We start from the raw sequence: 24,489 nt of genomic DNA on the forward strand, positions 1-24,489 counted from the left end.
TGTAGTGAAGGGATAAGCAGACCTATCCATGTATATTCCTAGGCTTCCTATAAATATGGTCATGCTTCATTGAGTGTGAAGAATAAAGGTGCTAAATTAGTTCATAATAAGGGTAGACTATATTATCATTTATTAATTTTGAAATATTAAAAGAATAAAATAACTGTCCTTTCAAGCATTAAGATGAGATCACGATGAAAGACATGAAGCTGGGATTGTCACTTATACACGTGTCTTATTTAAAGTTGTGTTTCCCTATAAAGTAATGCAGACGGGAATGACTCTGAGCAGGTTGTGGCTGGGATATCTCATTGATTACCTTAAATAATTCACTGGAGTGCCTTTGAATGATGACTGCTACATTAAGGTTTTCAATATTTTACCTTTAATATTTTACAGTTTTTAGGTACTTGAAATATGAGGTCTACCTGCACATGAACGACAGGAGTTGGCATTTGTGTATTTTATCGGGAGTGACATGAATAAGCTGCCACACAACTCTGGAGCCCCTGAGTTGACAGATCACAGACTTTGTATATGATCATAAAGACATGAGGATAACAGAAATACAGCTGCCTTTGGAGGAAGAAGCTATAAGGGACAGTAGTTATAACCGCTTCAAAGTCAGTATCTGTACTTTATAAAGATAGTAAAAGCTAGACTGAATTCGTACAACTACTTTTAACATTTAATGTACACTGTGTGTATATATATATATATATATATATATACAGTGTAATTTGAAATATATATATATATATATATATATATATATATATATATGTATATATATATAAAGGTGGAATGAGGGGTGAGAAGGATGGCTCAGTGGTTAAGAGCATGTGCTGTTCTTCTGAAAGACTTGAGTTAGTTCCTAGACAAGGCAGTTCACAACTGCCTGTAACTCCAGCTCCAGGGCATCTGGTCCCTTCTTCTGGACTCCAATGAACACCCACACTCATGTGTGGATACACAGACCCACATGTACACATAGTTAAATAAGACAAAACAAAGTGATCTAGTTAACACACATAGATGATATTCTTAGCTCATTGTTTTCCTGAACTTATCTGTGTAGCTGTGATTGGACCCTTATCCCAGTGTTTCACATTCTGATTATCGATAAGCTCCTATTATCATGACTAAATCTATTAACTCTATTATCTACTAAAATGACTATCAATAATAACTGAAGCTTTTCTTTAATAATGTTGCTACCTTGAATATGTTTAACAGTGAATCTTCTTCATAAGTTTAACACTATCCCACAAACTCATACTGGGCCATTTGATGAATTCTTCTTACTTTCAATGAATGCATTATCTTGTAATATACAGTTGTTTATGTTATCACATATTGAGTGAATATTAATATCATATCACTAGTGTTTTATCATTATTAGGTAATGAAAGAAGTAGGCAAAACATCCAGAACTGTTGCATGAGTTCAATACACATCCATTTATTAATGCATATGTCAGCAATTGCGTCATACTAGGCATTTGGAAAAGTCATTAACAAAGCAGTCGCCTAAGATTTGAACACAAATTAGCCAATCTCACCAGCTTGTGTGTTTTCAGACCCAGAAGCAGAATGGTTGAGAGAGATGGCACTAAATCACTTCTGCTCCTCACATACTAGACCAGCATGTTTATATAACACAGTCAACAGAACAACTTCTCAATCCTGGGCACATGGGGAATCTCCTCACAGCCGTGGCTGTGAGTTACAATGACAAAATGATGCTTTGCAGCCAAATATTTAAATACAGACTCTGGAAAGTCAGATAACAAAATCCAGACAATGCAAGTATCTGTAACCAAGTTGCATTTGGGGCATATAAAGAACACGAGTTACAAAATCATGAGCCATTTACTTTTAGTTTATTTTACATTTTTCCCTCCTAAATATATACGAAGTTGTGACTTTGGTTTTCTGCAATCTACAGTAGTGCTGCATTCAGCATAAACCATTGAATATTTTTAAGAGAGACATCTGGATGTAGAGTTAAGTAGTCATAAGTATATTGTTAGTATTTTCCTTCCAACAAGTTACTTATCTTGCATTCCATGACTTTCCAAAGAATGAAGTAGGGTAAAGCTGAGACATAATGCTACACAGCAAACTCATCAGGTTACCATTTTTTCTTTTTTTAAAATTACAAATGTGATGGTTGGGGGCTTGGCAGTTTTAAAGAACACAGTTTCATCAATATATTAAACATTAACAAACTATTTAGCATTGCTTTGTGTAAGTTTGCTTCGAAAGCATTTCTTCACAGTGATATTTTAGAAAGGTTAGGAACTGGTCAGCATAAAATATTTCCCACCTTTTCTATTGTAATTTGTATGCAAAAATCATCACAATATATCTGCAACTATAAAATTACAAACTTTCTAGAAGTTGCTGCATTTCTAGGTGTGGTAGAAAACTGGATCTGCAGGGCGTCTACAATAAGGTAAGGCTAAACAGAACAGAAGTTCAGTCAAAGATGCTTTCTGATAGGTTGATCTAAATGAATCTAACAAGGACAACCAATGGACAAACTCAAGAATTTTTTTTGTTTGTTTGTTTGGGTTTTTTGTTTGTTTTTTTTTAGTTTTCTTCGTGGAGGAGAAATTGGTAATGAGAAGAACATTGTAAAAGATAGCCTTGATATTTCACTTTACATCATATTTTGGCACTTCATGGAACATTTATTTCTCAAAGACCAGACTGGTATAAAAGTTTTTCACATACATTGTAGACATTGTGGTTGATCACTGGCAAACATCAAAACACGGTGGGTTTAAACATTCCCATGTATTTCCACATGCATGTGAGGGTCAAACAATGGGAGTTTATGAATTCTCAAAGACAGTATTTGGAAGTCTTTGTTTCAGGCACTCTCTTCAATAGACCTCGTTTCTGATTTAAGTCTCACAAACTCTTTAGCGACATCGTCGCTGGTCCTCTGAGAGAGTATTCTGAGGATGGTTAAACCAGTTTCATCCATAGAGAGATTTTTCAGAAGAGGGTACCATGCCCCGTAGCTCCCTTTCTCTGCTATGTTCTGTAACTGAATGACTGTCATCCCAATTATTCGATCTTCTCGGGCAAAGCAGTAGTCCTTAACTGAGAGGTGAAGTTCATAGGCTCCTGGGCGGTTCTCGTTACCCAGAATGCTGTATGAATTCAAGACATAAAATGAGTCAAACTTGCACTCTCGGTGCTGAAATACTGTTAAACTTTGTTCACAGCTTACTATGTGGACAGAACCTTATATCAACTCTGTTTATTTACATGTTAGATCACTGTTAAATAGATAATGCTTGGAAATCAAACATATACTTTCCCCTAGATATAAAAATGATGCTTTATTGCAGATGTGTCAGACTTTTGCCACCATCTTCTACAAATGTGCTGAGCTACATTTATAGATGTCCTGTGGTGTCTGTATCTTCTTACTTCATTGATGGTAAGTATATCAACTAGGGCTCGCAAATGAATTATTATGTAGTATTTAGCTATTAGATACAGAGGCTCTGGATTGATAACCATAATAGAACCTGGATGAAGTATACTGTTGGAAGAATAGCTGTGTTATTTCTTTGCCAGCTACTAAGAATATTTGCCTCTGATTCCCAGAGAAGCTTTTCTATCCAGTAGCCTTTTTCTTGGGAGAAGAGAAATTCCTAAGATGTATAATTGGTGCACATCTCCAGCGTACATCAGTTTCACCAGGGCTGGCACTGCAGTGTTAATTCTTCCCTCTGACAACAGTTAGCCTTTACTAGTACAGACAAAGATAGCTTGCTGTATATAATGGCATGCTAGGGAGGTAAGGGGTGGGATGCAGGGAGTATTTTTCCTCTAGCCCTGTTTTAATCAATCAGATATTCCCAACTTTCTAAAGAATGTTCATCTATTTGTCACCAGTGCAAGTCTCAAACTCCTGTTTCAAGTGCTATTTTTTTTTTTTTAAATTTCTGGAGCATCTTATGTAGCCAGATGTTCATCTATAGGTTACATTGGTAACTAAACTTGGTATTTGTTTAGAGGTCATCTGAAATCATACAAACAGGCCAGACTATGGTATACTGATGGGTAAGAACCAAAGAATAAAGCAAGGCAGGAGTGGCCTTATGTGTTGAACATGCTGGCCTTCCCAAGAACAATGGTTATGGTGCCTTCTGATACTACAGCTGAAACTTTGCCCAAGTTATTTCCAGAAAGCAGGTGTTGCAGACATCAAAATTAGGTCAAGGTTGTTGTGTGACTTGAAGTGGAAGGCTATCTATAGTTCTGTGAGGTGGTTTGTTAGCAACCCTATGGTTATTGGGATTCTTGATACACACGGCAGGATACAGAAGCTCACAACATAGCCTTGGATGGCTGGGAACTTACTAGGAGACCAAATTGGTCTTGAACTCACAGATTCACCTGCCTCTGCATGCTGGAATTAAAGGTGTGTACCCCAAGAAAGTGAGCTAGTAAAAGCACAACACTTTTGAGGGTATGTTTTGGTTGTGTGGAAATCTCTCGGGCTCTGTCCTATTTTCTTGATGCAGCACTAGGTCAGCTCATTTAGACTTATAGGATTAAGATTGCCAAGTTTTCCAATCAGGTAAATCTTCTTAACATGCCAAGGGATCTCCAAATGCATTTATTAAAATCAAATTCTTGCTGTCATTGTCACCTGACCTAGGTGGTTGTGCCTCAGACCTGGGTCATGCTTCCACCCCTCACCTTACAATCGAGTGCTGACCCATGGCACTGTGATGCTAGAGTTTGCCACATTCCACCTCCCAGTGGGTGGTAGATTTTGAGCAAAATGTCCTCCCATAAGGACATCAGAAAGAATAAGGGTGGGGTCAGAGACTTTGCTACCTTGGTTTCCTGTTATGTCTGCCTTGAGTAGGCAGTCTCCCTTCATGGAAGATCACTACTTTTCAGAGGGGTCTGACAAATTTTTACTAACTTTGGTGATGTCCCTTCTCACCTAGCTTTCAGATCCCTCACAGTCCTCCTGTACAGACACATTTGTGAGGGCAGGCTGGTATTCTACCTCTCATCCAGATGTAAATTCTTCACTTGTTTTTCCATCTGGCTAGTAACTATTTTATCTCCTGCCTAGAAAACTTCAGGGTACCATAACACACTTGGTCTAGCTTACAACCATTTAAAGACACACTTGGTATTTACTCCTCATTTGGAAAAACCCTCTAGACTCCACCTCAAGAACTGAAAATTGTACTTTCATGTGAGGGCTTCACCAAGTCATTTAATCTCCCCCCTTTCCCATTATATACTGTTTCTTTAAACATGGTAGTCCTTTACTTGATCATGAGAATCTTCTCTAGAAAGACATTTCAATGATAACAAAAGCCAGAGATTATCCGAGTCTAGTGTTCATCTGTGTCCAGTATCCATAACACTGCCTGATAGGCACAGCTGCTGTGGTAAGTAATCAAAGCCTAGCTTGTGTTGTTGGTGAGGAACAGGAGTGGACCTGTGGGTTTTACTTTCCACCCTGAATCCTCCAGTGGGTTTTAGCCAACAACTAGCATCCAGTTAAGTGAACTAGTGGTATTTTGTTTGACTTACAACTGGAAGGTTTCATTGTACTTCGGTGACCATGTGTTGCTTTTTGTCTTTGTCCCTTGTTTTCTCTTCTTGTCCCCTAGGCTGGGTCCCAGCATGCACACTTCCACAAAGGGGCGGAACATGGCGGTGGTCTGCCAGTTTAGGTCGTTGATTGCAATTACTGAAAAGCAAAAACAGAGTTTAGTAACCGAGCTTCCTCCTCTTCACGGGAGCTTGCATTTCAGTGTGCCCTTACTGTACCAACAAGAAAATGTCCCCCAAGCTGGAACACTGCGAAAGCTGACACTCACGTGAATGGTACTCATACAGAAAGTTAAGAACCCTGATGATTTTTCATACTAAACATTAGGGAAGCACCACCACAAAATATTTAGAAAATAGATTCAACTTAATTCTATGTTAGTGCACAAAAACTCAGTATCCATGCAAAAAATCAGTTCATCACATATTATAAATATTTCATAGTCAGTATTATCTATAAAACGTCATCATGGTCATCTAGTTCATTACTTCTTTCTCAGTTGCAAATTCCATCATATACTCAATGCTATGGCCATTTCCTATCTCAGGACTCATAGACAATTCTAAGTAAATTTGTTTATATGTCTCTGCTTGGTCTTGGCTATCAAAGTGTCTTAACTTTTCTACTGCTAAAGATTAAAACTCTTGGCTTTGATATGTACATATTTTTAAAAGACACTGAAGGATACTAGCATCTGATCGTGTATAAGCACAAGTACCCCTTGGGTTACTTTGTCCTATATCCTTTTCATATAATCTTTTCTAATCCACAGCAGTTTTGGAACATGGTGCAATTAAAACATACATTGGGAGACCGCATTGCATATTAAAATGACCAAGTCTACAATAAAAACAGAATATAGGCATGTTCAGCAAAGTGGTAGATATTTACTGAAACCTTTCAGTTGGAAAGCAGGGTTCATTTGTTTTTATAACATTGAGCCATTTATTAACAAGGAAAACTACTTAGAAGTCACATAAAATAAGTAGGTTATGTGAATAGTTAAGAAAATATAGGTCAGTTTGAGAAATTATATTTAACAATAAAACAAACCACTTTTGAAATTTAGTTACCAGAGCAGTCTTTATATGTTTTAGCTTAAGAATTTGTTTTTCTGAAGAAATTTTAATTGTGTCCTATAGTAGCATACATTTTTAAAAAATGTAAGAGAAATGATAGATTTTATATGATTTCTGTAGATGTTGAAGGTTAATAGGTGCAATATCTGAACCCCAGACGTACCTTTCACAGTGACTTTATGTTCTCCAGTCCCTGGGGTGGTAGTGACATCCACATGGACAGAGATCTGGCCTACAGCATCTTTGGAGGAACGACCTGCAAACAGAAGAAATGTACTAGCATGGATGTTCACACTGTGGGAATCTATTTTCTTTGCCTGAGGATTAAATGGTAATTCTATTAATATCTCATGTTGGACACTGATCAGTGCTCACAGAGTTTACAAGTTTGGGTGCCATGTACTCTGGTGGAGTCAGCTTGACAGGCAAAAGCTTGGAAGCTATCTCATGAGGAAAAGAGTTTCACGGAAGCTCCCTCCTGGAGTCTGGCGAAAGCCAGCTCTCCAGTTGGGTCAGTTTGACAAGCAGAAGCTTGGAAGCTGCCCACGAGGAAAAGAGTTTCAAGGAAACTCCCTCCTGGAGTCTGGTGTCCCCCCTAACCCATAAAATTATTTTCTACTCCCGCGTTAGTCTAGTGTATGGATCCACGTGCTCTCTATTTAGTATTACCTTATTATAAGTGCCTTTTAAGATTGAATTCTGACATAGCTAAAGCCTCTCCCAGTGTTCCAAGATCCCAGATTACAGCAAGGAGTTTAACCTATTCAGTAACTAATTAAGCACTACAATAAAACAGAGCCATTAACTCAACTGGTCTGCAGGAAGAGCCTGGGAATCTCACTGAGATAGAAATCTTTAGTACAGGTTACATTCCATGCCAAGAGCAAGTTGATATATTATCCTGATAAATGGGGATTCTCCAGACAAGATAAGATTTTACAAGGCCTAGGAATTTAGGGGTCCATGACACTACATTATTCTTGAGGCCTGTCAAGAGTTAAAACCCCCTGGTGCTATTAACACTAAAGTGTGAAATTCTTGCCTGGCATTAGGCTGATCCTAGGCAGGGCTGTTAATCTCTATTGTAAACATTTATCTAGTTCCTACAAATTCCTTTCTTTTGTATCTGGTAAATTTCAGTGTCTTATTGTGATTTGTAGCTCCTGATAATTCGCTGTAATATAAAATAGTCTAATGCTCAACCAGAGATTACATTCAGATTCTACACAACCTCTCCTGGGTGTGTCTGTTTGTCAATTTAATCCTAAGATTTGCCTACCTACTCTAGAGACCCGTTTTTACGCAGACACAGAGACCCAGGGGGTCTGTGGCACTTGGGACTTGGGGAGAGCTGTCCTTAGACCGATTAGTACAAATACTAAATGCTATACATTCAATGAAAATTCACCAGATGCCCAATTCCTACCACCATGAAAGTTTTCAGTTCTCCTTGGTGGGGCCAGAAAGCCATGCAACTGGGGGGAGCAGGTCCAGGCTGGGAACAAGAGTGAGGTCAAAAATCTCATCCTGAGACCAGCAGGAGCAGGCCTGCTTCCTCCCTGCTCTGTGCCTCCATGTCCTCCATCATCCTTGAGAGAATCACATAGCATGCTGGGCAGATTACAGGTTAAATGTCCTCTATCCTTATAAGGACAGATTCAGTAAGCACCTGGAATTCCTCTTCATGCAAACGAAGCATTCCCAGCTCCTCAGCCAATAATGTATACTCACCCTGAAAACCCTTACTCACTCTCCAAGGTTTTATAATCTTTGTTAATCCCCCAGCTCCCCAATAAAAAGAGCTTTTTCACTGAAAACAGTGTCAGGAGAAGGCTGTTTCTCTGAGACTCATGCTGACTGAGATCCTATCTAACCCACTGGCCCAGCCCGGCTAAGGTTTGTTCCTTCTAGTTGAGCCCAGTGTACAATGGTGCCTGTATATCCAGAGGAGAAAAGCAGACCTGGGCCAGCACCCCTTCTCCGTCCTAATAACAATTTATGGATTGCATTGTTCTCTGTACTCTCTTGTGACACAGCAGAGCCCTGGGAACTAATAAAAACTGACTGCATGCTGAACTCCAGTCCCCATGAAGCTTAGCATAGGACAAGAGATACCAAGTGTTACTGCCATACCTAAGCTTAGAATGTACACATTTGCATCATTTACAAGGTATGCAAGTCTACTATGGTCACAGTGAATCAAGGGCTGAACATACTTAGAAGAGTGCTTGCCGTTTAGGGTCAGATAAGTGAATTCAAGCCATTGATGCCTTCTTAAGCACCTGTGACTCACAGTTTTCTTATTTGTAAACTGAAGAGAATGCCAACCACTTCCTCTACCCACACTTATTAACCTATCATTTATAAACACACCAATTTGAAGCATATGCATTATTAATTTTACCATGTATCTTTCTACTAAAAAAAGTGTGACATTGTTTTCCTACTACACTGTATATGAAGCAGCTACCACCTGTTATATGGCCTGAAACCTCATAATGCCAACTGCAAATTAACTATTCAAGGACTCCTTCATGAAAATGCATCACTGAGATGTTTTAAGTGAAATTATCCCCATTCATTTGCAATGTGATTCTACACTTAGCTGGACCAGAAAATGCTTAGAACATAACAACCATTTCAGTAAAGTGGCAAGATACAAAATCAACATATAAAACTCAGTATCTTTTATACATACCAATAATGAGCCCACTGAAAAATTATGAAAGCCATTTCATTCCCCCCGCCCCACCCAAATAAAGTTCCCAGGAAAAATCTCCACTAAAGAAGAAAGATTTATAAAGTGGGCTTGAGGGCTCTGACAAGTTAAAGAAGACACCAGATGATGTAGAAGCTCCAAGGTCCTGGATAGGTAGAATTAATACTGTAAAGATGGCCATGTTACGAAAAGTCACAGGCAGATTAGTGAAATTGCCATCAGAATTCTGATGACAGCAGATATGGTGGCATAATGCTTTTAATTCCAGCCCTTGAAAGGTAGAGGCAGGTAGATCTCATTGAGTTTGAGGACAGTTCCAGTACAGCCAGGGCTATGCAATGAGACCCCGTGTCAAAAAATAAAACCCAATGGCAGTCTTTACATAACTAGAAACTGTATCTTAAAAAAATGGAAACACATGAAAGACCACATTGAGCCAACACAATACTAAGCAGAAAGCATATTTCTGGAGGTCAAATAACTGAGTTTAAACCCTGCTGTGTGTGAGAATCAAATGAAGTATGGTAGTAATAGAAAAAATAGGTAAACTAACTGAATAAGATAGTCCCAAAATAAATCCACATAGCTATGTGCATATGATTTTCAATAAAGGGTATCAAGGATACATACTAAGAAGAGAAAATTAGTTCAAGAAACCTGAATCTAAACCCTGAATTGCTGAACCTTCCAGAGGAAAATGTTACAATCAAGTTGTGGGTACAGGCAGGGATGGTCTGATTAGGATTTCCATTGTTCAAGATACAGTCCTAAGAAGACCATAGTCACAAGACCATATGAAATTAAAAAGTTGCTGCGCAAGGGAAGCCATCTTGGCTAGCTATACTTCAGATAGACATCTAGACTCTATAATAAAGAATTAAAATAATTAAACATAAGCCCACAAAACTGCCAATGAATAGGGGGTAATGAAATTAATAGTTTTCAAAAGAAACATAAAAGGCCAATAAATATTAAAAAAAAAAGTCAGCACCCTTACCAGAAAAATGTGAACAAGAACTACTTTACGATTCCATACCACCCCATTCACAATGACCATGACCAGGAAGACAAATACTGTAGAGGCTGTGGAATAACAGAGCCCTGTCTACAGCTGGAGGGAGAGTAAAGCAGATTGGCTGCAAAGATCAGTCCGGAAGTTCCTAGAACATTAAAAACAGAACTACCACGTGACCCAGCGCTACCTCTCCTGGGTGTACACCATAGGAGTCCATACCCTACCATGGAGAGATTTGCTTGTTTGCAGTTATTGTCACCTTGTTCCCAATAGTCGGGGCATGGGGCATAGATGCTCATCACCAGAAGAATGGATAGGGAAAATGTGGCACAGATACACAGCAGAAGTTTTACTCAGCAGTTAAGAAAAACGAAATTTGCAGGAAAATGGTGGAACTAAAAAGTTTTGCACTGAGTGAGGTGACCCTGTCTCAAAGATGAGCCATCATCACATGGTCTCATACATGGATTCTTGAGTTTAATGTTTATATTTACATAGATAGTGGGATGTGAGAGTGAATGTAGACTTTGAAACTAAGTGGGAGATCACAAGATGGGAATGAAGTGTAGAGGTGAGGGAGATCTGGGAAATGAAAGTGGAAAGGAGGTGAGTGGGTGGGGGAGTGGAAGAGGAAAAGCAGGGAGGGTAGGAAGGGGAAGGCAAAGGGGACAAGAAAAAGAAACTCATATTTTGTTTGAAAATGGACATAATGAAACCCGAATTTCTTTAAGGCTAATAAACTCAAGGTGTTGAATATTTATAGTAAACGCTGACTGTGACCACGGGGATTTAAAAGCCTTGCTTCTATAATCTGTCATGAAACATCTTACACTGGTTTGTTCCACATACTAGTTTGTTCACAGTGTAATTTTCCTGAGTGGAGCTGTGCGACTCACCACTTTGCAATCTTTTCACGATGTGTGCAAGGAGCCAGAATCTTTATTTGTGGGAGACAAATTTCTAGCGCTTCAAATGAAACCAAAAGGTTCTGAGGATCTCCAGGTTTCTAGCTAGTATAGAATGAGGATTAGGATAGGAATAGGAGCCCTTTGTTCACCACTAGACCCTCCCTTTTAGCCTAGTTTTGGTTTTGAGATGGAGAGCTTGGACTCATTATGGAAGAACATTTCCAAGGGAGGAGGAGGAAGCCCCCCTCACCCTGAATGGCTTCTAAGAGTAACAACAACAACTTAGACAAGAAGAATGCAGACTGTGACATCAGTCAGGGAGCAATAGGGTACACAACTAGGCTCATGTGGTTTGAGAATAATAGGTCTTGGTAAAATAATTTTATACCATCCCTAAACTGGTAATATCCTTATGCTAGCATTTTCCTGTGCAGGGTGGCTTTACCTCTCACTTTGTGCTTGAGTTTTCCTATGCAGGATTGACCTCCCTCCCCCATACACACATAACTACAGATATTTCTCTTTCAAAGACTCAAGTCTTTTGATAATGATTATAAAAATATGTTTATTGCTATTTTGCCTCTGTGTAAGTACATGTACCACATGGGTACAGTACCCACAGCATCCAGAAGAGAGCATCGATTCCTCTGGAGCTGGAGCTACAAATGGTTGAAAACTGCCATGTATGTGCTGGGAACTGAACCTGGGTTCTTCGGAAGAGTAGTAAGCACCCTTATAACTACTGAGCTACCTCTCCAGCCCTGCATTTTACATTTTTGTATGCACACATATAATACAGATTAAAAGTGTATTCCTTAGCATTTTATCTTGCTCCATTTAAAAGCAGATAATTTTTTTTTTTTTTTTTTGGTTTTTTCGAGACAGGGTTTCTCTGTATAGCTCTGGCTGTCCTGGAACTCACTTTGTAGACCAGGCTGGCCTCGAACTCAGAAATCCGCCTGCCTCTGCCTCCCGAATGCTGGGATTAAAGGCGTGCGCCACCATGCCCGGCTCTTTATTTGATATTCTTTTTTTTTTTTTGGTTTTTCGAGACAGGGTTTCTCTGTATAGCTCTGGCTGTCCTGGAACTCACTTTGTAGACCAGGCTGGCCTCGAACTCAGAAATCCGCCTGCCTCTGCCTCCCGAATGCTGGGATTAAAGGTGTGCTCCACCACGTTTGACTGTGACGGGATTTTTTTTTATTGGAATATTTTCACTTAATCTTTTGAGGCTTGCAAGCTTATAAACATATCTATGACATAGTAACCTAATGTAGTGAAGAAGACATTCAATTTTATTATTGATCACTTTGGCCAGATGTATTGGTTTTGCTTCTACAGCTGCAATACATGATAATGTTAAAAGCAGACATATTAATTATTCTCCGCTGGGCTCTCAATTCATCATCTATGCTTTCCTCTTTGCTCTGAGAGGCTTATGGTCTGTATGTAGCATTAGTTGTGTGCCTCACACTCCAGGGTCTAGATGGCCTTGGCTATTGGGGCATCCTGGTAAGAAGAGAAACCCAGGTCATGTCAGGTGTTCTCTTTAGGTTCTGTCCTGTGGGGTCCCCTTTGAAGGCTGGATTCTGTAATGCATTTTCTATAAGCAGCCCACTCTAGGTCCCAGTTTCTTCTCTAGCTTCCTGTGTAGCTTTTGACAAAGGGAGGCTAGTATACTGTCCCTTCTGGTTGTATTCCACCCGGCAGGAGTCTTACTATTGGCAAGTAGCTTGATTCTCCAAAAGTCCTTCTAAAAACTAAACAAAAGGACTGACTTTCAATACAAAAATTAACACTCCACCCCCAAAACAAAAGTAAAACAAGATTTGGGAGGCAGGAGCCAGGGACATTTTCAATAATCACTATTATTTGTTCATACCTGAAAATTTGGAAGTTAGAAAAAAAGAAAAAGAAAAAAAAAAAAAAAAGAAAAGAAACCTAGCCAGTCAAGCTTGCTTAGTGCCTGAGAACTGTTTGTATGCAGCCAGCCAGTCACAATCTGCTCCAGCCACCATGGTTGCTAGCAAGCATGAGTGTGGGGGCAAGAGGCTTAAGGATTATTCCAAATGGCCCTGTGCTTTCCATGCCACCAGGCATGATGGGGAAAGCAGACTCACACTGAAGGAGCCCTGTAGGATTGCTCTCCTTCTGGGCCGTTACTTCAGTCAGTACAGTAACAGGGGGGAACTGACTAGTCCAGGTAAGGGCACAGAGGCTCAGAGCTTTTCAACTCTCAAAACACTGGTTCTGTCAGTAACCAAAGACAGCTGAGAAGTGGGTAAGGATAGCCAGGTTAGTTATATATTGAGCCATCTCGTCTGAGGATGAGCAAACACATGAAATGTAATAAGGGGCTTTTGAGAAGCAGACTACAGGACAGAACTCAGGGGAAAGGCTTAGAGAAGAAAGTTTCCCTTTGGAAATGGTGTCCCTAAAGCTGCAATAAAATCTGGAGCCAGAATCAAGGCAATAATAAAAGCAATTTTCTCCAGGTGGAAGTCCTGAATTCTAAGAATAAAAAAATTAAATTCGGTTCAGAAAAACTAATGAAGCACAAACTACACCAATATCTGGCTAGTTGAAATGTTTAAATTTTACAGATAAAGGGCAAACTGTCCCACAGATTTTTACAAGTCTCTAAGAAATAAGAGAGAGTCCAATTGGCTGTTTTTTTTTTCTCCCAAAAGAGAAATCTAGAAGGAAATGAAGCAAGGCCTACTGTTATGAAAGAGTCTATGATCCTAGACTTTTAAATTTAGTCAGTTGCTTCTCGTGTATTTATGTGTAGATGAAATTTCAAAGTTTCAAAAGCTCAGGGATATTTTAGTATTGTGCCAGAAAAATGACTTATAAACATGTCAACCAAAGGAAACCAAGACTGGCCACACCCTGTGGTTCAAGGCATGGCAAAGCATGGCATTGACCATGAAACTTTTATCCTCCTCCTCCTCCTCCTCCTCCTCCTCTTGGTGTATGTGTGAGACTACATGCAGGTGAGTACAGGCACCAGCAGAAGCCTAAGGTAGTTAGATCCTCTGGCTAGTTCTGAGCTACTGACATGAGTGCTGGCCATCAAACTCGGGTCTTCTGCAAGAGCAGTGAATTATTAACCACTGAGCCTTCTCTCCAGCTCCAATGATGACCATTAAATATAAGGATGTATCGTATTGTCACTATCTGTTGAATATTAGTGATTACATTTCCCCTGCTCAGCTCCAACTTATGAGGGTCATACCCCGCATGCCTCTTTCTGAAGAAGAGGCTTTAGGGCTAGAAGGACAGGGATGATGGGTGGGTTGAACAGGAGTACAGAAATGATGGGTAGATGAAGCAAGGCATGATGGGTAGGTTGAAACGGAGCATGGGAGTGATGGGTAGATGAAGAAAGGGATGCTGTGGGCATTGATCAGAACCAGAGATGTTAAGGAAGGATGAACTCTTCAATACGAACTTTCTTTCAAAGGTTTGCTCTCTTAGATTTAATGTTAAGCATTTTGTAAGTCACTCAGTGGTTAAGTAATACATTTCAGTGGAAATTTCTCAAAATAAATTAAATAAATACTGGCCTTTGTCTGGCCTCTATTCCCAGAGGGATTCTTTCCTGAGATGTCATACTACTGGGGCAGAGTTCCACACATGCACAAAAATCATGCATTCAAGTGTATAAAAAGCAATTATTTAATAAATGTTCCATTTGATGTGATGGTGCACACTGGTAGGATTTGCTGAAGGAGGTGAAAAAATGTTCTTATCGTCTAGGATTTACTCTTTTGTAGCTTATAAATGCTCCTGGCAGTACTTTAATTATGAATGTCTTGGGAGTCAGAGGTTTTGGTCATAGGTATTTGCTGGATGGTGTATAGGAGAAAATGAGATACTAGTTACCATAAAAGAAGAGAGAGCAAAGAGAACTTTTAAGTTATAGAGGTTCTCTACAAAAAATGATGGAAATGTTGACCTGGGGTTTTGATACTATGTGAATTTTAAAAGAAAAAAAATTACTGAAGCTATGGAATGCTCACAAAAGAGGACCTATCATGACTGCCCTCTGGAAGACCAAGCAGGCAGCTGGGAGAATCAGATGCGGATATTTGTATCCAACCAATGGACAAAGGCTTCTGATCCCTGTGGTTGAATTAGGGAGAGACTGGAGGAGGCTGGGGAGGAGGATGACCCTCTGGGAGAACTAGCAGTCTTAATTAACTTGGACCTCTGAGATTTCTCAAACACTGAACCACTAACCAGGTAGCATACACTAGCTGATAAGAGGGCCCCAACACATATACAGCAGAGGACTGCCCAGTCTGGGTTCAGTCTGGGAAGATGCACCTAACCCTCAAGAGACTGGAGGCCCTAGGGAGTTTAGAGGTCTGTTTGGGTTGGGGGACATCCTCATGGAGACTGGGGTGGGGTGGGGTGGGGTGGGGAGGAGGTATGGGATGTGGAACAGTTAGAGGGTGAATAGGGTGGGGGAATTAAATAAATAAATAAATAAATGAATAAATGATTTTAAAATTACTTAGTCTAAATAAGACCTTACCAAGGCCTTGTTTACAAGGATGAAGATAGCAGGTCAGTCTCTCTATTACATGCCATAGGTTTACATCCAGGCCCCAGCATGTATTAGCTGGATGACTTGGGGAAAGTCACTAAACTATTCTCTGCTTAGTTTTCTTAGGTGGAAAATAAGAACAATAGCACCTGCATCCTTTAGGCATAGACATTAAACAAATTATTAGTAAGAATTTACAAAATTATGTAATATACACAGAAAGCATTTTATAAACAGATATTCTTACCATGGTAGTTTCATCTTATGCAGCTGTAAACTCAATGAGCTATAACAATGGCTGCTGTGCAAAAATAGCCCCTGGGTAATAGTGGCATGAATGTCATGGGGTAACCAACTGCCTTCTTATTTGACAAACATCGGCTCCCCTGGAGAAAGCATATGCTTAGAACTGAAAAATGTGGCAAACAATTCATGAACCTACTGCTGCTTGTTTTTTCCAAATTGCTTTCTAAATTTATAACTCTATATCCATATGCTTGTATAGACCTTAAACCTCACAAAAGAAGTCTCCCTGTGCAATTGGAGAGTGGTTAATGTAGAGAATCACAACTGATTAATGTGAAGAGAATAAGTGTCTGGAACACTCGGCTATACTTTGAGCATCCATATAACCATGTCCCCTAAGACTCGGGGACCATCTTGGAAAAGGCCTCTTGGCAGAGACAGTGTAAGAGCCAGAGGTTGTGGATGATCTGATGGAAACTGTCTTTTGGGCATGCTAGGGCCACTGCCCACATGTACTCACAGCAGCTGTGGTTGCTGCGGAGAACAAGCCAGTAAACATCTCAGCATGCAGTGGGGGAAGGGACTCGTGAGCTCCTACACCTAGCTGAGGAGCTGTGGACAGCTGATGACTTCTGAAGGAAGAAGAGTAAGTTTTAAGTATATGGTCCCTGGCAAGTTGACCATGCTCCTTAGATAGTCTTAACCTTTGGATATATATGTATAACAAATTGGACTTGGTGGATTACTGAAAATGAAAAAATGGAAGACATGAATTTGGGAGGGGTGCAGGGTGAATCAGGGAGGAGTATGAGGGAATAAAGACTGAATATGAAAAAAATTTATACATGTATGAAATTCTCAAATAATTAATAAAATATCATGTTAAACCATTCTAGAGGCTCCTCAGAAAATTGGAAATAGATCTACCTGAAGACCCAGCTATACCACTCTTGGGCATATACCCAAAAGATGTCCCACAGGGACACGTGTTCCACTATGTTCATAGTGGCCTTATTTCTAATAGCTAGAAGCTGGAAACAACTCAGATGTCCCACAATGGAAGAGTAGATACAGAAAATGTTCATTTATACAATGAAATACTACTCAGCTATTAAGAACAAGGACATCATGTGTTTTGCAGGAAAATGGATGGAACTAGAAGATATCATCTTGAGTGAGGTAACTCAGACCCAAAAGGACATGCATGGTATGTACTCACTAATAAGTGGATAGTAGCCAAAAAATAACAGAATACACAGGATACAATTCACAGAACTCAAGAAGGTTAACAAGCTGAAGGGTCAAGTGAGGATGCTTCACTTGGAAGAAGTGAAGAAGGGAGAAGAACGCAATCATGGGGGGAGGGGAAGGGAGGGGTCTAGGTGGAAGTGGGGAGGGAGAAAGGAAAGGGAAAGGGGAGCATGATCAGGTACTGGGGAGGGAACAGGAGAAAAGCCCAGAGGGTCAGCAAAATGAATAGAAATATGCAATCTCGGGGGGAGGGTGTGTGGGATGTTCTATAATATACCAGGGACCTGGAAGGTAAGAGACTCTCAGAACACAAAGGAAGGGACCTTAGATAAAATGACCAACAGTGGAGAGAGGAAACTTGTAGAGTCTACCTCCAGTAGAAAGACAGGGCATCAAGTGGAGGGATAGGGTTGCCATCCCACAGTCAAAAACTCTGACCCAGAATTGTTCTTGTCTAAAGGAACTGCAGGGACAAAAATGGAGAAGAGACTGAGGGAAAGGAGGTCCAGTGATCAGTCCAACTTGGGATCCATCTCAAGGTGAGGCTCCAAAAGCCTGATACTATTACTGAGGCTATGGTATGTATACAGCATGGCTGCTTTCCAAGAGGCCCAACAAGAAGCTGACTGAGACAGATGCAGATACTTATATACAACCAATGGACAGAAGCTGGTGGCCCCTGTGGTTGAATCAGAGAAAGGCTAGAAGAAGTTGAGGAGGAAGGCCACCCTGTAGGAAGACATAGGAAGACCAGCAGTCTCATGGGACCCCTGCGATCTCTCAGATACCGAGCCGCCAACCAGGGAGCATACAGGAGCTGGTCTGAGACCCCTGACACATATATAGCAGAGGACTGCCTGGTCTGGCCTCAGTGGGTGGAGAGTAGCTTAACCCTTGAGAGACTTGAGGCTCTAGGGAGTGGGGAGGCCTGGTGTGGGGGAAACATCCTCTTGGAGACAGAGGGGAGGAGGAAGGGAAGAACTGTGGAAAGAGGGACCAGGAGGAGGGCAAAGGCTAGACTGTAAAAACATAAAAGACATAAAAGTAATAATTAAAAAAATTAAACTGTTACCTCTATTTGCCTAGGAATTTCTTTCCTATGAATCTGTTTTGCAGAAATGCTTGCCCAAATACACAAACACATGCAAGTAGCACTTTAATAAGGGTTAAAAATTAGACAACACGCACATAAAGAATAAAACAGTGAGCACGACACAGTTCTTATTGACGACTGTGAACCCACATGAAGAAGAGTGAAGAGAATCTGTACATAAGTTATAAGCAATGCAGGAATGTAAAAAGTCAAACAGCGTGACAGTACTAACAGCCAGGCAGATGAGGAGTACAAGATGTCAGACTCCTGTGCTCTCCCCATCTGTGAGGACACAGGCTTCCCTCACAAGGCTCTGTCACTTTGATCGGGATGCCACCCATCCTGCCAAGCATACCTCGAGTGTTCAAACTACTGACTGCAGTACTGGAGCAAGTAATTGAGCAGTGTTGCAGGAAAATTGGTAGCACGCAGTGATGGGTGGATGGAGCAGTGTTCACTGTGATCTGATAATAGGTACCTAGTGAAGGCAGAAGATAGAACCGACTTCCATCCTGTTATCAACCCAAAATGCTCATCTGGCTGAGTGCTCAAGTCCTAGCAGTCAAAAGCCACTTAACAGCATCAAAAAGAAACCACCCTTTCTGTGGATAATGATGCCAATAAGCCCAAAGAGGACTACAGCAGGCACCGTGGTCCAGGTGTACAGTAGAGTTCTCTTCATACTTAGGACTATTGAGGAAAAACAAAAAACCAGAAAATGAGAAGCTATTGTAGGAAGAGTGGATCGGGATGCTGTGGCCCCTCTTGGGCGTAAGCTGCTCTGTGAGAAGTGGATATCCACAGATCAACTCCGCTGTGTGTGCTCTGACCTTTATCAGAAGCTGAGCTAATCCAACCGAGTTTGGCAAGAACAGAACATCAGATAAAAGAAACGCAAAGGACAGAACGAGGCAGATTTGGCAAAAGAGAAAGAGAAGAGAGATGAGTCCACTCTGCGGCAGAAGTGGAGAAGCTCCAAGTGCGCACCCCAGGAATCCCCATTTCTTTCCCGTCATTCTTTTAGCCATCTCCTTTATTGATTGATCATTACTCGTTGTACAAAACAAGAGCAAGCAATCTGGAATGTATAATGGCATAGAGGAGAGAGGGGAAACAAATGTGATTTTTTTTTTCATCTTATCGTTATATAAAACCTACCATTTGGTGAGTGTTGTGGAAAATGAGAGCACACACACAAAAACCTTCCGTCTCGAGCCCACTGCCCCTCTACCCACGGAGAAACAGGATTAAAACACAGAAACAGCTCAGCTAGAAAACACTAACTTTACCGCCTCTGGGTTTTGTTTTCAACCTTGGTCAACTGTGCTGAGCTGTGGGCTCAATCACGCCAGCATCTAGAGTCTTCTCCTCTTTCTTTTTTTTTTTTTCTTTGTTTTTTAAAAATACTGATGAGCTGAGGCAATCATTCTCCCACCATGAGGTGAAAACAGGAGATCACCCTGACTGCAGCCACATAGTAAGAGCTATTAACATTAACACTGGGCTGGTGAGATGGCTCAGTGGGTAAGAGCACCCGACTGCTCTTCCAGAGGTCCAGAGTTCAAATCCCAGCAACCACATGGTGGCTCACAACCATCCGTAACGAGATCTGACGCCCTCTTCTGGAGTGTCTGAGGACAGCTACAGTGTACTTACATATAATAAATAAATAAATCTTTAAAAAAAAAACAAAAAAACATTAACACCCCTTTGTCCTTGTATTTTGATGTGGGTTGGACAATCTAGTTAATTGCTTTTTAAAGTACCATCTCACTAAGGATATGAATATCTATATTTTTTGAAAGAAATATGTGGATTATTTTGATTTTTTTTTAAAATTCAAGGTAACTTTTAGATTTGACGAAACTGAAAATTTAAATCACTTCTCTACTGGGAATGAATGATTTCTTCCAAAAATCTTTAATGCCATCTGGTTACTGAAGAGGAATGGATAATTTTTTAAAAGGATGGAGGTGGAACGCACACCTTTTGAGGAGATCGTAAATTTTAAAGTAAACACATGCAGGAGTGGAACTGTCTGAAGCCATCAGGGAAGAGTAGAAAGGAAAAAAGAAAGCGCAGAAATAACTTCTAAAGACTATGTTCTTCACAACTACCATGATTAGCAAATTCCAGAGTTCAAACAGCACGGAGGACTCCCCAAGGAGAGGGCACTGAAATTATTTTCTCTCTTTCTAAAGAAAATGCTACACACATCTCTTGAAAAACAGCAAGCATGCACGGCGCAGCAGAGATAAGAGACAATAGTCTGAGGATGTCTAAATTCTAATTTCTATGGCTCCCTATCACTCTGTCTCATATCTCAGTCTTTGATAGAAACCTGCCATCTTCCTTCCTACTTAACCACTACTTAAACCACCCGGGATTAGCTCACCAGTGTGGCCATTGATACTGCAGGACTCAGCCAGTCATTTATTCATTCGGTATGCATCAAAGATTTAGAACCTCTATTTCAGGTACTAAAAATTGTACAGGACAGTAATTCCTGACCCTCACCATGTATTAGAGGCGCCCACGGATCATTCAGATGTAAATGTGGGCCCATCTAAACCAGTAATCGAGTTCCTTGGTACATGCCTGCTTGCATTGAAGGTTCTGAAGGTGGCTTGCATAAGTAGCCAAGGCTGAGAGGTTCAGCACAGCCCCTTGGCAGAGGGGTCTGGAACAAGGCACAAAAGCTTTGTAAGAGTCTGTAGGTTATGCAACGGCAGAGCTGTAGAGAGGCAGTCAGCACCTAGTGGAGGCAGTGTGGTGACAAACAGTGGAAGACAGAACAATGGAAGCCTGGGACAGGGAGGGCAGGGCTATGACTGGTAGGCTGGCTGGGGGCTGGCTCAGGGCTGGCTAGTTTCCCACAGGATGTGGCTCACAGGCCAACCTCCAAAACTCAATGATCCCCCTGCACAGTGGCACTGCCCTGCCCCACACCAACCTCTCAGATGTCAGTCGCTGAGGCAGAGCAAGACTGAACTCTCTGCCTGGATGATGGGGATCTGTTGGTAATTTGGGGATCCTCTCTGAGGCCACCATGAGCTTCCCACTACGGATTGATGATTCCCTAGCAGATGTCATGTTTTATGTCCTGGGCAGTGGATTCAAACTCTTGGCTAACAGCAAACCCTCAGAGTCCCCTGCCAGTTTGCAGAGAAGAATTTATGTATTACTATGTGGAGAAGAAAACTGGTTTTGGTTTATTCAGGCCCGAGTTCAGATTTCTCCTTAGGTTTTAATGTCCTATCAGAATACCGTCTATGAGTAACTAAAAGGCCTGGGGGGAACCTTGCTATCACACAATACTGCCCTGTGCTGGCACTCTGGAAAAGTGTGGAGATGGGAATATTATACTGTCTGAAGCCACAAAGAAGTCTGCCTTCTTTCTGAAATCAGTATTTAGAATAAGTGTTATACACTAGATCGGCCTATGATAATGAAATCCAGGATCTTGAGGACTCTTCCGGCTACCAACCCACATGTTCTTCAAAAGTAAAGGACAGAAAAGAGGCCTGTCAATAGAAAGGACTTAGACATCAAGTTGAAAAGAGAGGTAAGAAGGAAACATAGAGCTGGGCATCCTTTGTGTTAGAGAAGGAAAGACAGCTCTGTAGGGAGCCCCGAGGGCACTGGCTGCCTTTGGAGAGAACATGGGTTCTAGCATTGGGATGGAGCACACAGAGGAACTTCTGAGCAGGAAAAATTCTTTTTGTTGGCCATGGAGTTTTTTCCTTTATTTTCTTTCTATGGCTCTGTGTTCTACGTAGTGGTTTAAAATAATGGTAAACATATTATTTCAATTCAAAATATTGCCAATATATGTTTTAAACTATATGTTTTATCATATAAAAGGTGAAAATACTTAAGCTTCAGGTCTGTTGACAGATTGACAGAATAATCCTAAAGCAAACTATTCAAGGAGTGTACACACCATCTATAGTACCCTCTCCCCCATTTTCTTTTCAAGACAGGGTCTCTCCATGGAGCCCTGGCTGACCTAGAACTTATATAGGCCATGCAAGCCTTGAACTCACAGAGGTCTTCCTGCTTTTGCCTCCTGGTGCTGAGGTTAAAAGTGTGTGTGATGGCCTTTGGCTGTGGCAAGTTGGTGAGGTTTGTATTGGTGACTCCTTCTTCTCTGAAATTGTCCTACCCTCATGTCACTTCCAGATCAATCAAATTAATCTCTTGTTTTCACAGAAAGCTAGCAACAATAGTGCATATTATTCTGGATCCTGTGTTAATGAGCTATTATGGTAATTAACGTGTTTCAGGAATGAATTTGTCTCCCCTGTCTCTATGCTGGAGCTCCATGGTAACCGCCTACAGGTTTGCCTCCCCTAGATGGCTCTGTAGCCCTCAGAGGCCAAGGAAGAGCTCATATCTTCTCAACAGCTGCTAATTGTTGGAGAAGGGGTTGCCTGTTGGGTGCCAGCCAGTTTAAGCCAACAAAGAGAAGAGCCAGTGAGCAGAATGGGAGCAGAGGCTGGGAATTGGCTGGGGTTGGGGTCTGTGTCACTGAAGTCCAGAGATAAACCAGAAAGAGACAGAAAATATCCATTTGCTCCCAAGTGGCATTGGATGTCTGTCCTTCTTTACAGTAGAATACAGAAATCAAACAGCTCTTCTTCCTAACACGTCCTTGTCTTTGCCTGCTTATACTCCCCAATTCTAAGGGGCAACAGAACCTTGAGCAAACATCAATGGCCCTGGGATGGCACCTGGCTTTCCTATCTTTCTTTCCACTGTGAATTTCAACAATGACAAATCGCTTTGGTGGGGTGGGTATAGATGGGTGGCCTAAAGTTTGAGAACCAGTGGAGAAAAGGCTCGTTCTCTTGCATATGACCAGACTAGTGAGACCCTTAGCTGGATTAAGAGGAGAGGCAGTGAAAATAAAATCAGGTAAGGAAAGGGACACACTATAACTGAGACCAAGGAGATGAAAGCCTGTTAGAACTTGTGAAAAATTGTATCCAACATTTGTAGTGTCTAGTAGAAGCAATAAATAAATAAATAAATGTCTCCCCTCGACTACAAGCCAAATAATCAGGAAACCTAAACAGATCAATAATAGCAATATTGAAAAAGTAATTAAAAAAAAAAAGCTCCCAAAGAAAAGCCAGGACCAGAAAGATGCACTGCTAAATTCCACTAAACATCTAATAAAGAACCAATACTAATCCCTTTTAAATTATTCTTCCAAACACATTCTGTAGGATCACACTATCCTAATGCCAAACCAGAGGAAAACACAGCAATAATAACAACAAACATAACTACAGGTCAGTATATTTAATTAGCATTGATGCAAAAATCCTCAACTAAGTCCTAGTAAAACAAAATCAACAGCACATTATAAAGATATTGGGGCTAGAGAGATGGCTCCATGGTTAAGAGCACATGAAGGAGGCTGAGGTTTGGTACCCAGCACCCACATGGAGGCTAACCATCATCTGTATGTCCAGCTCCACAGGCTACAATGCCTTATTCTGGCCTCTGTGGGCACTAGGCACACATGTACACACATATACATCTATATATATACACACACATATATATTAAATTCTTTTTTATCTGAATTTTTTAATTAATTTTTAAAAATTAGGTATTTTCTTCATTTACATTTCAAATGCTATCCCAAAAGTCCCCCAGACCTCCTCACCCCATTCCCCTACCTACCCACTCCCACTTCTTGGCCCTGGCGTTCCCCCGTACGAAGGTATATAAAGTTTGCAAGACCAAGGGGCCTCTCTTCCCAATGATGGCTGACTAGGCCATCTTCTGATACATATGCAGCTAGAGACATGAGCTCCGGGGGTACTGGTTAGTTCATATTGTTGTTCCTTCCACCTATAGGGTTGCAGACCCCTTTAGCTCCTTGGGTACTTTCTCTAGATCCTCCATTGGGGACCCTGTGTTTCATCCAATAGCTGACTGTGAGCATCCACTTCTGTGTTTGCCAGGCCTCGGCATAGCCTCACAAGAGACAGCTATATCAGGG

At 40.9% G+C, this 24,489-nt stretch overlaps 1 protein-coding gene across 3 annotated transcripts in view; it reads right to left on the reverse strand.

Moving 5' to 3' along the window:
* Positions 1-1,436: 1,436 nt before the first annotated feature.
* The window catches only part of Unc13c (unc-13 homolog C), a 463,067-nt gene continuing 440,014 nt past the window's right edge, over positions 1,437-24,489 (reverse strand). For 2 of the 3 annotated variants that reach the window (XM_029481908.1, XM_029481909.1), the window contains exons 32-34: positions 6,850-6,942; positions 5,586-5,745; positions 1,445-3,163 (exon numbers count right to left, since the gene is read on the reverse strand). In XM_029481908.1, the coding sequence (XP_029337768.1) occupies positions 2,878-3,163; positions 5,586-5,745; positions 6,850-6,942 (539 nt within the window). In that variant the 3' untranslated portion in view covers positions 1,445-2,877. Of the gene's footprint in view, positions 3,164-5,585; positions 5,746-6,849; positions 6,943-24,489 lie in introns of all 3 variants that reach the window. The other variant, XM_021171690.2, reaches the window with a different exon arrangement.

Source organism: Mus caroli, chromosome 9 (assembly GCF_900094665.2).
Source record: "Mus caroli chromosome 9, CAROLI_EIJ_v1.1, whole genome shotgun sequence".
Taxonomy (NCBI): domain Eukaryota; kingdom Metazoa; phylum Chordata; class Mammalia; order Rodentia; family Muridae; genus Mus; species Mus caroli.